The sequence below is a fragment of the Corella eumyota genome, chromosome 2 (assembly GCF_963082875.1).
Source record: "Corella eumyota chromosome 2, kaCorEumy4.1, whole genome shotgun sequence".
Lineage (NCBI taxonomy): Eukaryota > Metazoa > Chordata > Ascidiacea > Phlebobranchia > Corellidae > Corella > Corella eumyota.
In genome coordinates this window covers 16,131,799-16,145,501 of record NC_137491.1, presented here as the reverse complement: position 1 = coordinate 16,145,501, position 13,703 = coordinate 16,131,799, and the positions used below count along the sequence as shown (strand labels likewise).

At 26.6% G+C, this 13,703-nt stretch overlaps 2 protein-coding genes across 2 annotated transcripts; both read left to right on the top strand.

Moving 5' to 3' along the window:
• The first annotated feature begins 334 nt into the window (after positions 1-334).
• LOC145743012 (uncharacterized) lies at positions 335-7,469 on the top strand. Its single transcript, XM_082560866.1, has 19 exons — positions 335-475; positions 762-881; positions 1,303-1,365; positions 1,586-1,696; positions 2,290-2,406; positions 2,553-2,720; positions 2,898-3,056; positions 3,223-3,327; positions 3,735-4,514; positions 4,712-4,870; positions 4,985-5,080; positions 5,169-5,202; positions 5,292-5,437; positions 5,785-5,910; positions 6,032-6,129; positions 6,196-6,378; positions 6,455-6,681; positions 6,880-6,963; positions 7,122-7,469. The coding sequence occupies exons 1-19, from the start codon at positions 470-472 to the stop codon at positions 7,211-7,213; spliced, it is 2,874 nt and encodes a 957-aa protein (XP_082416992.1). The 5' UTR covers positions 335-469; the 3' UTR covers positions 7,214-7,469.
• A 1,156-nt stretch (positions 7,470-8,625) lies between these two features.
• On the top strand, positions 8,626-12,691 carry LOC145743577 (ras-related protein Rab-14). The gene is made up of 8 exons (XM_082561576.1): positions 8,626-8,824; positions 8,922-8,979; positions 9,229-9,282; positions 9,519-9,633; positions 9,821-9,950; positions 10,275-10,393; positions 10,774-10,842; positions 11,503-12,691. The coding sequence occupies exons 2-8, from the start codon at positions 8,928-8,930 to the stop codon at positions 11,609-11,611; spliced, it is 648 nt and encodes a 215-aa protein (XP_082417702.1). The 5' UTR covers positions 8,626-8,824; positions 8,922-8,927; the 3' UTR covers positions 11,612-12,691.
• The last annotated feature ends 1,012 nt before the right edge of the window (positions 12,692-13,703 follow it).

Sequence of the window (13,703 nt, the reverse complement as noted above, 5' to 3'; positions counted from 1 at the left end):
TTTATAACTGGCATTGTCGCTTAAAAAGACGAAAAATGTATTTAGAATTTCTATCACCGTTATTATATAGCATTTAACTGTTATTATAAATGCAAAATTAACCACCCCACTTGCTTAAACGGTAAGTATTGCGGTAATAGTGTAACCATGGTATAATGCTGATGGATGTTTAGTGGTATTGTAGATAATAGTATGATAAAAATGGCGGTAATATGAATTTTACTAAAAAAAAAATTTTTAAAAACTTAATTGAATGAAAACAAAAGTTTAACTTTAATAACGGTTTTTAAACTTTTTGTTTTGATAAGGTGTTAGTAAGTTGTATTTGTTTCTCAAGATACTGAAATATAACTAGATAGTTTAATCTGTAGTTTTGTGTACATATTGTTTGCACACTTGCACAGGCTTTCTATACACCCCCATTCTGCCATGTGGAGTTGGCTAAATAAAGAGTTCTAAAGTTATAGTTATGGATGTAAGTAAATTTAAATGTGTCTTATTTAAACAAGTTGGCTACTTTAACAAAAACCTCTTGCAAAAACATAAAAAAAAATAAAAAACTATGACACTTTTTGAATTAAATTTTATATTTAATTAAATTTGTCGTTTTTGTTATTGTTGTCAAGTTTTACTTAATATTATTCAAATATTAAAATCAAATACAATTTATTTAATATAAGTTTTCATTAACTATTATATTAAAATTTTGTCCAAGAAATATTGTTTAAATTGTAAAACTGATTTTTTTTATTATCATTAAGGACCGCAACAAAGATGTTCCTGGTAGCTCTGCAGATAAGAAGTTGGATGACAATAAAAAAACTAAATCTCCAAGGTCCGAAAATAAATCTGATAAATATATCCATGTAGATGATTCTCATGTGAGATTAACAACATTTATTACAAATAAATTAATTGTTACATTTCTATATGAAAATTTAACCCATTTTTATGGGCAGTTTCTCTTGGATAAAAAATATTCATATATTTACTTTTTTAAACTTTATAGTATAATCCTTTAATGATCAATTAAAAATAGGTTCACAACATATATGCATAAATGTTAATTAAATTAAAAAATTGCTAATAAAAAAGGATTATTTGGTAAAAGCACTTGAGTAGTAGAGATTTTGTTGCTAGCTTACTTTTGCTTGCAGATAAAACTTTTAAGGTGACAATTTAATTTTTGTTTTCCTTTAGTTGGCTCTTTATTATTAAATCAGCTCTTTATTATTATATTAAGGGGTTGTAGTGTAAATGCCACATTTTAAAATTTGTGAAAATTGTTGTTTAACATATTAGGTTACATATATTGGTCGTGGTCCATCATTAGGAATAGAGTCAATGGAGTTGAATTTTAAGGGTGTAAGTGAAATTTGATTTATTAAAATAGAACTATTTTATTATTCAGTAAAAATTTATAGTATGATGGTGAATATGTAATGTGGCAAAACACTGTTTTGGGTATAATTAACATTTTATTATGCTTAAAGGAGAGCTCTGCCATCCCAAAAATCAAAAATAAGGGTATTTTTTACTTATTTTCGAGTTAAAATTGCGAAACTAATTTTATATTATTATTAAGAACCCAAACGAAAATGTTCAAGTTGAATATGAAAAATCGGAAGTAGGTGAAACTGATCCAAATAAATCACCAAAGTTAAAAGAAAATAAACCTATACCCAAAGACAATAAGGTAAGTTTAATAAAATAACATGTCAGGTTCAACATTTGCGATAATACTTGTTCTTAATGAATTCTTCCCTTTTCACCATCTGATAAATGTCATGATTAAGTTGGTTTGGTTTAGTGTTGTATAACATTTTATTATTAATGTTATTTTATATATTGTGTTATGTACTTTGTTTTATATATTGCTGTTTTTATTTGGGCTGCCCCAGCCTAATGCATACCTTTAAAAATAATAAAAACAACAACATATTGCAATAAATTACTTGTAACGAAAATTATTTTGCCACTATTCTTTGGTTGGTTAAAAAAATTGTTTAAGTTCTATGTGACAAAAAAACATTTGAAATACCATTATGGGTGCTTTGCTTCAAGTATTATTTTAGTTATTATGTCTTACATCAAGTATTATTTTAGTTATATATACTTAACCTTTTACTGTGTTAAATTAAAACAGAAAAAACTGCATAAAATATTGCTTTACAAAATCTGTTTAAACTTTAATTTAAAAATTTTATACATCTACTTTCATTTATATAAATTAATATTTTTGTTAAAGAAAATTTTGTTAGATTATGAAATTAATTTATTATTATTAAGAACCCAAACGAAGATGTTCCAGTTAAATCTAAAGAATCGGAAGTAGATAATATTGATCCAGATAAAACACCAAAGTTACAAGAAAAATGTGATGAATCTATACTCTCAATAAATAATGTAAGTTTAATAACATTACTTGTCATCATGTTATTGCCATAAAAACTTTAAATAATAAACACCAGAATTTTTTTTATTATTAATATTTAAATCTTTAAATTTGGGTAATTAAAGTTTCAGTTAATTTATGTCATATATTTTTAAAGATTTCTGGAGAATTTTTTCCAAACGATGTTGTTAAACTTGTTGACAAATTACAAAATTCAACTGAATTAGAAGTGTTGTGTGAAGTATGGCCAATCTTCATGGATGGCAGTTTGGCTGATTTTATTCAACAAGTTCTTCCAATAATAAAAGAAAAATCAAACATTCTGGTATATTTGTAGTGTATATATTTTTTTGCTTAATTTTAGGATCAAAATTAAATGATTTAAAAATTCAAAAATGTATACTTTATTGTTTGAAGAGACTGTAAACCATAAAATAGAAGTTTGTAGAAACCAATAATGATTTATTTGTATATTGGGTTTAAACAAATTGTTCTAATTGAGGTTGAAACCATGATGCTAAATGACAATAAACTATCACTTGATGATGTTATGATGCTGTGTGACTGTTTGCAAAAGATTAAGATCTTAAACCTTTCCGGTTGTGATGTTGGTTTTGAAGGACGAGAATTACTAAGAGTTACGAAAAATACTAATGCAAAGGTTTGTAAGTAAACCAATCTAAGCAGGATATTTTATAAATTTTATCTTCATTTTAACTTTTATATAACTTTAATTAATTATTAATAAGCAAAATTAGGATTAAGTAAAATTTTGTTTAATTTATGATGATTTATCTTTTAATTTACAAATAAATTTTTATATTAAGACAACTTCGATATTCGGCGTTTATGGTTTACCTGTTAAATGTTTAAATCTACAAGAACATCCTGAACAATTTGCAGCTGAAGTAGTCAGTTCTAAATCCTTTCAGGTTGTATAAGCAACATAATAATATAACCCCTTAAAACAGTTTATACTATCACAACTTTTATGCTTAAAGACTGGAGCCTCTGTTAAAATAACTCAATTTTAAATTAATCTTTGTATAAATGACATATTAAAATACTATTTAAATACAGAAAACATTTAGACTGGTTAGACAACTGCAGTTGTTGCAATTGTGACAAATGAGAACACTTTTTTGTCATCTTATAAAGTGAAATACAAATTAGTTGTTTTGCAGTTGCTAGTTAGATAGTATAACAGTACAACATTTTTTTTTTGAATCAAACAGTGTACCGATTTAATGACTGTGTGCTTATTTTTTACTTTACAGTTTAAACTTACTTTTTTTGTTCTTTTGTTATTTTTTTATTTATGCCTATTTTTTTTATTTAGGCAATCGAAACTCTTGAGCTCTCCTTAACGGAAACAAGTAAAATTTTGACAGTTCTCAAAGATTGCCTTATTTCTGGGCAGATTGACAGCAAAGAGTTGACAAAATTAGCTCTACTTGCTTTCAATGGAATAATGGAAAAAGAGATTGTATTTCAAAACTATGCACCAGAAGAAGTCCATTTTCCTGACAGATTTAAAAATTTTAAGTCTGCAAAAACTAAAACAATTTTATTTAAAGAAGTTACACAGAAAACACATTCATGTTTTGATTGGCAAGAGTTTCTCTGTGCAGTTTATTTAATGCAATATATCTCTGTGGATGAATTTGAATCTTTCTTTACTTGGTTGATGGAAAATTTAGAAAACAAATCTTTTCAGTTAAACTTGTGCAAATTTCTTTATGGTTTGTGTAATGAACAAGTTTCTAAACAATTTGGGTTAATTTTCCATTTAGAAACAGATTTTGCACTAAGAAGAATTATTTTGTTTAACTATGTCAGTTATTATTTAAAGCAAGATTATCTAAGTGATCTTCTTTATCTTTATTCGGTTGCAAAAGAATGGGGGAAAGTGATGACGAATTGGTTTGTAAGGCATTTACCTTTAGACATCAAGATTTTTAGTGATCTTGATTCCACTACTATCACAAGTCTTGCTGAAATTTTACAACTTTCAACCAAACAATTGAAGTTATATTTATATCCATGGTTTTTGGATGACAGTTTGAAAATACTACTTTATCAAGTTCTGCCAATAATAGTCAAAAAATCTAATATTATGGTGATTACTTTATTTTAAATTTTATCTATTCATTTTATAAATAGCAAGTAAAACTAATAACATTTATTTTAGTCAAGCCAACATGATTTAAATAGATTAAAATTAAAAAAGGAGTGCTTTTGTTTTTTATAATAAGGGTACATAAAAATACTACCATTTTAAAATTATTAAATCCAATCATAGTGTTAACTATTTAGGTTAAAGGCATGAACCTAAGTGACAACAAACTTTCACTTAATGACGTCATGATGCTGAGTGATTGTTTGCACAAAATTGAGAGATTATATATATTCCGCTGTGGTGTAGATTTTGATGGTGTAAAGTTAATGAGAGATGCAAAACAGAAGACAGGAAAAGTTTGTAAAAAATAGAATTTTGAATATCTTATTTCCTTTTTTATTGCTAATGTTGTGATTAAAGTAACTAAGATTAAACATGTAAAACCTGATTAAAACTTTTTTTTATTTAAGACCACTCAAGTACTTGGTTTACCTAAAAAACATTTAAACCAACATGATGAATTTGGTCTTGTGTTAGGCAATATATTTACACCAAAATCTAACAAGGTATTTAAGTAACAACGTGCTTGATTTTATGAGTGTTTTGGTAAGTGGCATTGACAATTGAAATTTAATGTTATATGTTTTAATATAGAGAAATAAAGAAAAAAAAGCACAAAATAATTCTGGTAAGTTTTCATTACTATAGAATTTTCTTAATTAAAGTTTTTATTTGTTAAAAAGATTTTTTTTACTTACAACTAACTTTATTTTAAAGATACAGAGAGCAAAGTGATTGGTGTGGAAGGTGGTAGGGTTGAAGTTTTAGGTTGTTACATTGATATTCCTAAAGGTGCACTTAATAAGGATGTTCAAATTACTGTTCGCGTTGTACATCGCAAAAAACTTACTTCCCTCACTAAGGTATTTATTTTTACAAAGTTGAGCAGAATTTGCTTTATAAATAGTACCTATTGTTAAAAATATGATCTCAGTGTAAAAAATCGAAACTAAATTAGCCTAGTTTATTACTACTAGTGACGTTGTCTAGAAGCTTTTATGTTGTGGTGCTTTGAGTAAGGCATTGTAAACAAGAAAAACTCTTACTGGGCCTTAAACCCCTGATCAGGGTAACCTTTGTGTTCAGGTCATAAAGTCAGCCTTTCCACATCGAGAATAAAAATATGTTTTTTAACTTTTGTTTTAGTTTATTATTTGCTAACTTTTTGCTAAAAAAAAACATTTTTTTTTACATGTCTTATAAACTTTAGGAAAACCCAACATATTTGTTAACCCCACAGTTGGAATGCTTGCCACATGGTTTAAATTTTAATGTTCCAGTAAAAATACTTCTTTCAACTTCTTATTATTCAACAACCAAAACCTGTGTTGTTACAGTAAGTCTTTCTTTGTGTGTTAACTTTATTCAATGTTCCCTAAGTTAACCTATATTTTACATACTGTAATTTTACATTAATTAACTATGTAGTTGTAATAGTTAAATTTTTAATATTTCAGCCACAAGTTAGTGGAGATAGAAAAGTTTGGGAGGATCTTGCTGATGTTATTTTGGATGATTCTGGGTCAATACAGTTTTACGTTACTCATCTATCTTGGTAAATTTTTAATTTATTTTGTTCAGAGGAATAAATTATGTTAAAAGTTATTTTTTTTAATTTAAGGTACCAAGTCCTTACTTCATGGTTATTTGGGGTGAATCAATATCTAATGAATCCAGAAAAAAAGCAAACATTTGAATGTTACTATGAACCACCAAAATCAAATTTAACCTTGTATATAATGGACCCAAAATATCCTATTAAATCGAAGGGGGAACGAGTTTTTATTGTAATTGTTCCAATAAGGTGAACCTCTATTTTTTTAGATAATATAAAAAAGGGAAAATTATTTGGTTATTTAAATTAAGTTTAATATTTTAAGACAAAATGATGATGTAGAAGTTCAAATTCTTCACCAAGATTTTAAAACTTTCTCAAGGGCATACAAGGGTACAATTAGTCAATCTGATTTAATTACAACATACCCCAAACCAGAATCTAAAAATAAAAATCCAGCAGGGAAAATATTTACTTATTTAGTCACAAATCTGTCAATTGGAGAACCTATACAGGGCAATTTTGAATTTCCTAATATTCTAAAACCAACAGGTTTGTGTTATTTGGCCAATACATATATATATAAATGTATCTTTAATAACAAAATTTAAATAACTAAGATAACAACAGTGCTAACATTTAAAAAAAAATATATGTATCTTAAATAATTTAATTTAAGTAACTAACATAATGACAGTGTCTGAAATGAAAAAAAATGTAATTTTTTCTACTCTTTTTATAAATATCAAGTGTCTCAGTCAAGTACTATGCAACTGCAAATAAACAATTATGGAGACAATGCCAAAGTAAATGCAGACGTTTCTGGAACATCAGGTATTTTTATTTTATTATAAAATGAGTTTTTTATTTAGGTTTTGAGTGTATCTTTTTTATAATACTTTTTTATTACTATAAGATTTTGTTCTTAAATTAAGTTAAGACAGTTTAGTCTAGTAGAAAAGATTATATTAATTTTTTTTTAATTTTTTAAGGGCACAAAATTATAGGAAACCAGATTGTGGATTCAAATATGCTGGATGACAAAGTACAAGAATTAAATATAAACCAGGTTTCTGATAAATAGCCAGCAAAGTTACAAATTTTTAACATACAAGTTTCTATTCTTTTAATGTTCGTGCCTTTTATTAAATTTAAGTTAATTTTTATAAATTTTATTTATATAGTAGTTCCACTGTTAATTTTTATTAAACATTGGCCAACTTATATTTTTTAATTATACTATTCATGCAATGTTAATAAGTGTATAAAGTTTTTTTAAATGTTTCCCAATTATGCTGTGTTTAATGTTAAAAGTTATTTTAATAAATTTTTTAATCATGCTGTTACTCTTATACTGGTTAGTTACTTAACTAAGCAAGCAAGCAATTTTTTTTATTAGCTAGGACTTCTTTTTTCCCGTAATTATTGTTAACTTGCTAAGGTTTTTATTTTGATACAAACTTAATAAACCTCCGCATAGCATGTTTAAATTACAGTTGCAAAGCACAATGTATAAAGCCATGTGATGAACCCCACCCTGTTGACCAAATGTGAGTAAGGAGTTCTTTAGTATGGAACAAGCACAGAACAAACATTAACAAATTAGGCTGCTGATTAAGTATGGGCTCAAAAGAAGTTTATACTGTTCATAGCTTTTTAATTGAGCATAACAGCAGCGAGGATCAAACTACAGCAAAAAAGCAGTTGTTGATTTAAGACAACTTGAGCATTATGATTTTAATTTGCCTATTGTACACAATCCGTATATAACGTACCTATAAAATATTATTTAATTAAGAGAATATATTCGGTAATTTATTTATTCGGCACACACTTGGCCAATTTGTACAAGGGTTACTTAATGCAAGTACAGATTAACCAGACACTAGTGCGGATAGACTTAACACAGATTGACCGAAGTACGGTTCGGCTGGCAACTCCATCCGCAGCCTTGGGTTTTAATTTTGAAAACACCTAAACATCTTCAATAAATATAGTACTGAATATATTTAGGCTTAAGTTAAAAAAGTCAGAATAATGTGCGTCAAGTATTCTAACTGATTTGTAATGCGTTTTCAGTCACGTGATTTGCAGTCTGTTTTGAGACTAATGATGAGGTAATGATAAACTTTCAGCTGAGTATTTTCGTTGGCCAAGGCCTTTGTGATAGATGTTTTTTCGTTGTTTTATTTTAAAACTTGTTATTAGTTATAGTAAATTAACACATTAGGCTATTGGTAACTCGTGGCATAAACAGGAACTACAAAATTTGTGACGTCATTAGTGATTACGCGGAATGTGAACCAGACTAGAGACAGAGTAACTGGACAAATAAAAATAATTGACAAATTAATAACAAACTTTCAAACAAATAAATAAGGTTTAAAACAACTTTGCTTAGACTTTTAAAAGTACTATATATTATTTTGGTTTAAGTGTCTGCTTGCTTTTTATCAGTTTATTAAATAATATTTTTTTACCAGTATTTTACATTTTTTATCAAATTTTGCATTTAGAAGTTTTTCTTATTGTGCTAGTATTAGTTTTTTTAATTTAAAGAATTTGTCAACTTAAAATCAGTGACACCTAACATTTGATTTATTACGGAATTGTATTTCTTGATTTACTTGATCATTTATCAGTCAGCTGATTGATTCATCTTTAATTTGTTAATAGGCATAAATATTTATAAAATGTAAGTATCTTAATAAAAATCAAAGATAAATAGTAAAATTTTAAAAAAAACTTTAAAAACCTCTGTTGAGGTATATATAAAATTATTATGTTTTTAGATCAAAATGGCAGCAGGACCTTACAACTATTCTTACATTTTTAAATATATTATAATTGGTAAGTTAATGAAAACCAATTTATTTAGACAATACATAAATAAATTGAATATTAATTTTTGAAGTTTAATTTAAAATATTTGTTGCACTTAAACTTTTTAATGTAAATTCTTTATATATATTTAAATTTTTCACTTGACATTTGGTAGTAATTTTTACCTTACCACATACAATATAATGAGTTAGAATATATAAAAATCATAAAATGTTAATAGTAATTATGCAATTCTTTGAAATATGTTTTATGTAGGTGATATGGGAGTAGGAAAATCATGTCTTTTACATCAATTTACTGAAAAGAAATGTAAGTTTATTTTATCAGCTTTGTTAATATTTTACTCATGTAATATATATACAACCAATAACAATACAAATACATATTGTAAAACCATAGTAATTATTGGAAATGCAGTAATATTTGGAAATGCAGCAAAGTTTCAAGCTGTATGTACCAAATACAGTATATATTTATAAACTTTTATGTTGTTTAACCATAGTTATTATCCATGCAAGTCAGTTATTATCTTCTTGTTTTTGTAGTTATGGCTGACTGCCCCCACACAATAGGTGTTGAGTTTGGAACACGAATTATTGAAGTATCAGGTCAAAAAATCAAACTTCAAATTTGGGACACTGCAGGACAAGAGAGATTCAGGTTAAAATAAGCTTTGTTTAAATAAGTCCATGAGGCTTTTGAATTAATAATCATAAATTATGTATTGAGTGGATTAAATTTGCCTGTGGTGTGAAACTATTGTGCAGCCCACATTAATTATATGTTCCTGTCATACATATGCAATACCCCGACCACATGATGTGCTAAAATTGACTTACGTTTTTAGAGCTGTTACGAGAAGTTATTACAGAGGGGCAGCTGGTGCATTAATGGTTTACGACATCACAAGAAGAAGTACTTACAATCATTTAAGTAGCTGGCTCACTGATGCTCGTAATTTGACTAATCCCAACACAGTAAGATTATCTTAATATTGTTAAAAATTTTTGTTCAAGCACTGGAGAATTATAGGAACATTTTAATTTGTATTGCTTGACATAACTTGTACCAGTTTAACATACTAATCAATCGGAAAAATTTTTGAATTTGTATTATAAATTTTATGCTATATTTTAAATTAGATTATAACACAAATTTAGTGAAAATATCTGTGTGTGTCAACTTTTTATTTGTTTAAAAAGTTTATTTTGTCGATTTGCTTTCAATTGAAATGCTTCAATTATTAACCATTTAATGTATTTTATATCGAACAATGGTAACAAATGTTTATATTTATTTAGGTGATATTTCTTATTGGTAACAAAGGCGATCTGGATGCACAGCGGGATGTAACTTATGAAGAAGCAAAACAATTTGCAGACGAAAATGGATTATTATTTCTTGAAGCTAGTGCTAAAACGTAAATAAAATTAACCTAATAATATTAGGCCATTTGAATAAGAATATGTTTTTAATGCTATTTTATTTCATTATTTTCTGTTTAAATATTAAGTTAAAAATGTGACAATATATATTATGTTTATATACTCAACTAAGTAATAAGTAACTTATACTTTTAGGAAATGTTAGCTTTTTAAATAGATTTTTTTTGTCAGGCTAGCAATTGCTGATGCAAATTAACTTTTTTAAGAAAATCAATAAATGAACCAAACAATAAAGTGGTTTCTTAATTAACAAAATTTCCTACTTTCTTATTGATGCATGAGTTAAATAATTCATTTTTAGGTCATCTTTTAATGTATATTTAACAATTTCTTACTTAATATTTTTTTTGTATAGTGGTGATAATGTTGAAGATGTTTTCCTTGAAACAGCCAAAAAGATTTTCCAAAATATACAAGATGGAAGGTAAGAGATTTTAATGTTTATTTAAAAAAATCAGCTTATTTAGATTTTTATTTTAAAATTTTAAAAGATTATAATATTTTTATTGATTTAATGTTTTATTAAAAGAATTTAAACTGATTATTTTTATTTGTTTGTTGACACAAATCAGATAGAGGTTATGAATCATTTAGTTTCGAGTGTTAAGTATTATTGGTATGATAAATTATTCAGCTGTCATTTTTGTGATATGTGTAAAACAGTTTATTGTCTAACTTCTAGTTAGTTTAACTGTGTGGCTACTTCAACATCAAACCAAATTTTACGTACAATAAATTGGCCATTACTAATAACACATTTTCTATATGGTGTTGCGAAAAAGCTTGTTTAACAATTACCCTTTACAGAGTTTTTAAATACATAGTTATAATACATTGTGGGTTGTTAAAGCCCTACTTATAGAAGCAATAAAAAAAAATCCAATGCATAGTAACAAATATTGTTTTGCTTAGCTTACATAATGTTATCAGAATTTTTGAGTTTTTGGGCTAAAAATTACCACTATTTCTAATTAATGTTTTGTCTATGTAGGATACCATACATTTTAGCTTGCTCCTTTTTTATTTTATTGTATTTGTCTTTTAATTAGCAGGTATTCATAGTTTATGTTAATTATTTCTTTAGTTTGGACCTAAATGCCGCAGAGTCAGGTGTTCAACATAAGCCAGCAGCTCGACCTGGTGCCAACCTCGCCTCTGATCAACCATCAAAAGACTCCAACTGTGCTTGTTGACCTGTGTTTTTATTAATTAAGTATACCAATAGCTGCAGCGCCATTTACAACAGGATTTTTGACACTTGCAATTGGTCTTTAATTTGGTTACAGGGCCTGTTGCTGTGTAGTGTTTTATTACTAAAGAATCACTGACTGCTGACTATCGAAACAATATATAAAGTAAATTAAACAACCTGACAAAAAGTCACCAAGAAATGTATGTCAAATTGTAGTTTTTGTACTAGAATTTGAAGTACTAATTTAACAAAACAAATTCTCTTAAATTAAAACATGTATGTATGAAATTTTATTATAATTTTTACGATGGAATTATGATTTGCGGTATATTCTCAATTTGGTTTTATTGACGCTTCTTTAAGCGCTCTAAACTCTTTGTGCAATGATATTCTATTATTTAGTGACTAGTTCCACTGTTTGTAAAAAAAACATACAATATAAGTGACTTCTAATTTTAGTTTTTTGCATATCAGGAAAAAAAATATACATTATTAAAAGAAATTTCCAATATTAAAAAATTTTTAAATTTTTGCCAAGTTTTTTTTATAGGTTCTTTAAATAGTATAAGAAAATTATTAACAACTTCGAAGCTTGTTATTTTTAATTAATTTATTGTACCTATTGGTTTGACGCAAAAAAGAGTTTATATTTGTAACAGACTTGTATATTTTGTATCCATTATTAATCGCATTTTTTCAAATTTGCATTTATTCCCTTTTTGTTACGAAAATTCATGCAGGTCAATAATTCCAGCTGCTAATTGAATTATTGCATGAAAAAAAATGTTACTATTTTGTAGACGTGTTTACAGTAGCTAGATTATAATTTACTAGTTAAATTTTTTTTAAATAAATTGACTATTGCCATATATATTTCAAATTTTTGTTGTAAAATAGGTTTGACACATTTGCTTTTATCTAGTTCATACTCTTTTTCAAAATTGATTGGCTTGCTTTTGTAAAGCATTATGTTCCACGATTGTAATGATATATGTATTTCGTGATTTGTACGATTGTGAAACAAATGTATTAACTTAATATTAAAAATTGACCAGTGATTAAAGTGATTTTTATGTATTTTATTGGAATTTATTTTGAGTTTTTTTACAGCATTAAAAATGCAATGTAGCAATAATCAAATCTACCACCACGAGCTGTTAGTTTGTAAAATTATATAACAAATTATGCTGAGTCACGTGAGAATTACAAGTCCATAACTTTAACGGTTAAATAAATTAATTGTTTCACCTAGATTTAGATCACAACCAATTTAAAAAGGCTATATTAGCTACGAGTTAGGCTTGCTAGCATCTGTTTTGACTTACGAAAATATCACGTGATTTAGTTATCAGAAATTACATCATCGATGAGAAACATGGTGTTAAAAAGTAAGGAGAACGGTTTTTAAAGGATAGTTTATTGTATTTGAAAGATACCTTCTTATTTACTTGTTATTATTATGTTGTTAACCAAATTTATACCTGGCTATTGTTGGATAAGATGAGGAGAAAATTTTGATGATAACACATTGGATTAAATATTTTTAGGATCACACATACAAATACAATAGGTTTTAACGGTTTTAGGTAACAGTATATTACAGAATTTTAAACATTTTAATTACTTAAAGTTTTATCAAGTTATTTTGAATATTAAGGTATTAATTTGATAAAATATCACATTTAAGAACGTAACCACAAACATAAGTCAGCTGGTCAGGTCAAAGGTTAAATAAGTTTCAACAGTCGCTATTCTCGTTTCAGTTTTTTTGTTGGTTGTCGCGTAAGGTTGACTGATTACAGCAAACACAAGCGTTTTCAATAATAACCTACCTAATAATATATTACATAAGGAATACCTAAATTAATATAAAATAGAGCTGACTATTTTGTTTTGTTGTTGCGCTGTTTACTGGCTAGATTGCTTACGTCTTATAAATGTTACGTTTAATTTTTTCAGGACGACTGTACTTTATTATGACTGGTTTAGTGATTAAGTTGACTTTATGTGTATATTGCCTGTCGGTAATTTTTTAAAACATCATATTTTATAAAACCATTACAGGTTAAGTTATTATAATAATTTTGATGTCT

Coding starts and splice junctions, on each gene's coding strand:
- LOC145743012 (XM_082560866.1), top strand. Junction 1,697..2,289: donor CTATACCCAAAGACAATAAG/GTAAGTTTAATA, acceptor ATTATTATTAAG/AACCCAAACGAAGATGTTCC. Junction 5,081..5,168: donor TTACACCAAAATCTAACAAG/GTATTTAAGTAA, acceptor GTTTTAATATAG/AGAAATAAAGAAAAAAAAGC.
- LOC145743577 (XM_082561576.1), top strand. CDS start 8,928: ATGGCAGCAGGACCTTACAACTATTCTTACATTTTTAAATATATTATA. Junction 10,394..10,773: donor CTTGAAGCTAGTGCTAAAAC/GTAAATAAAATT, acceptor TTTTTTGTATAG/TGGTGATAATGTTGAAGATG. Junction 10,843..11,502: donor CAAAATATACAAGATGGAAG/GTAAGAGATTTT, acceptor TTATTTCTTTAG/TTTGGACCTAAATGCCGCAG.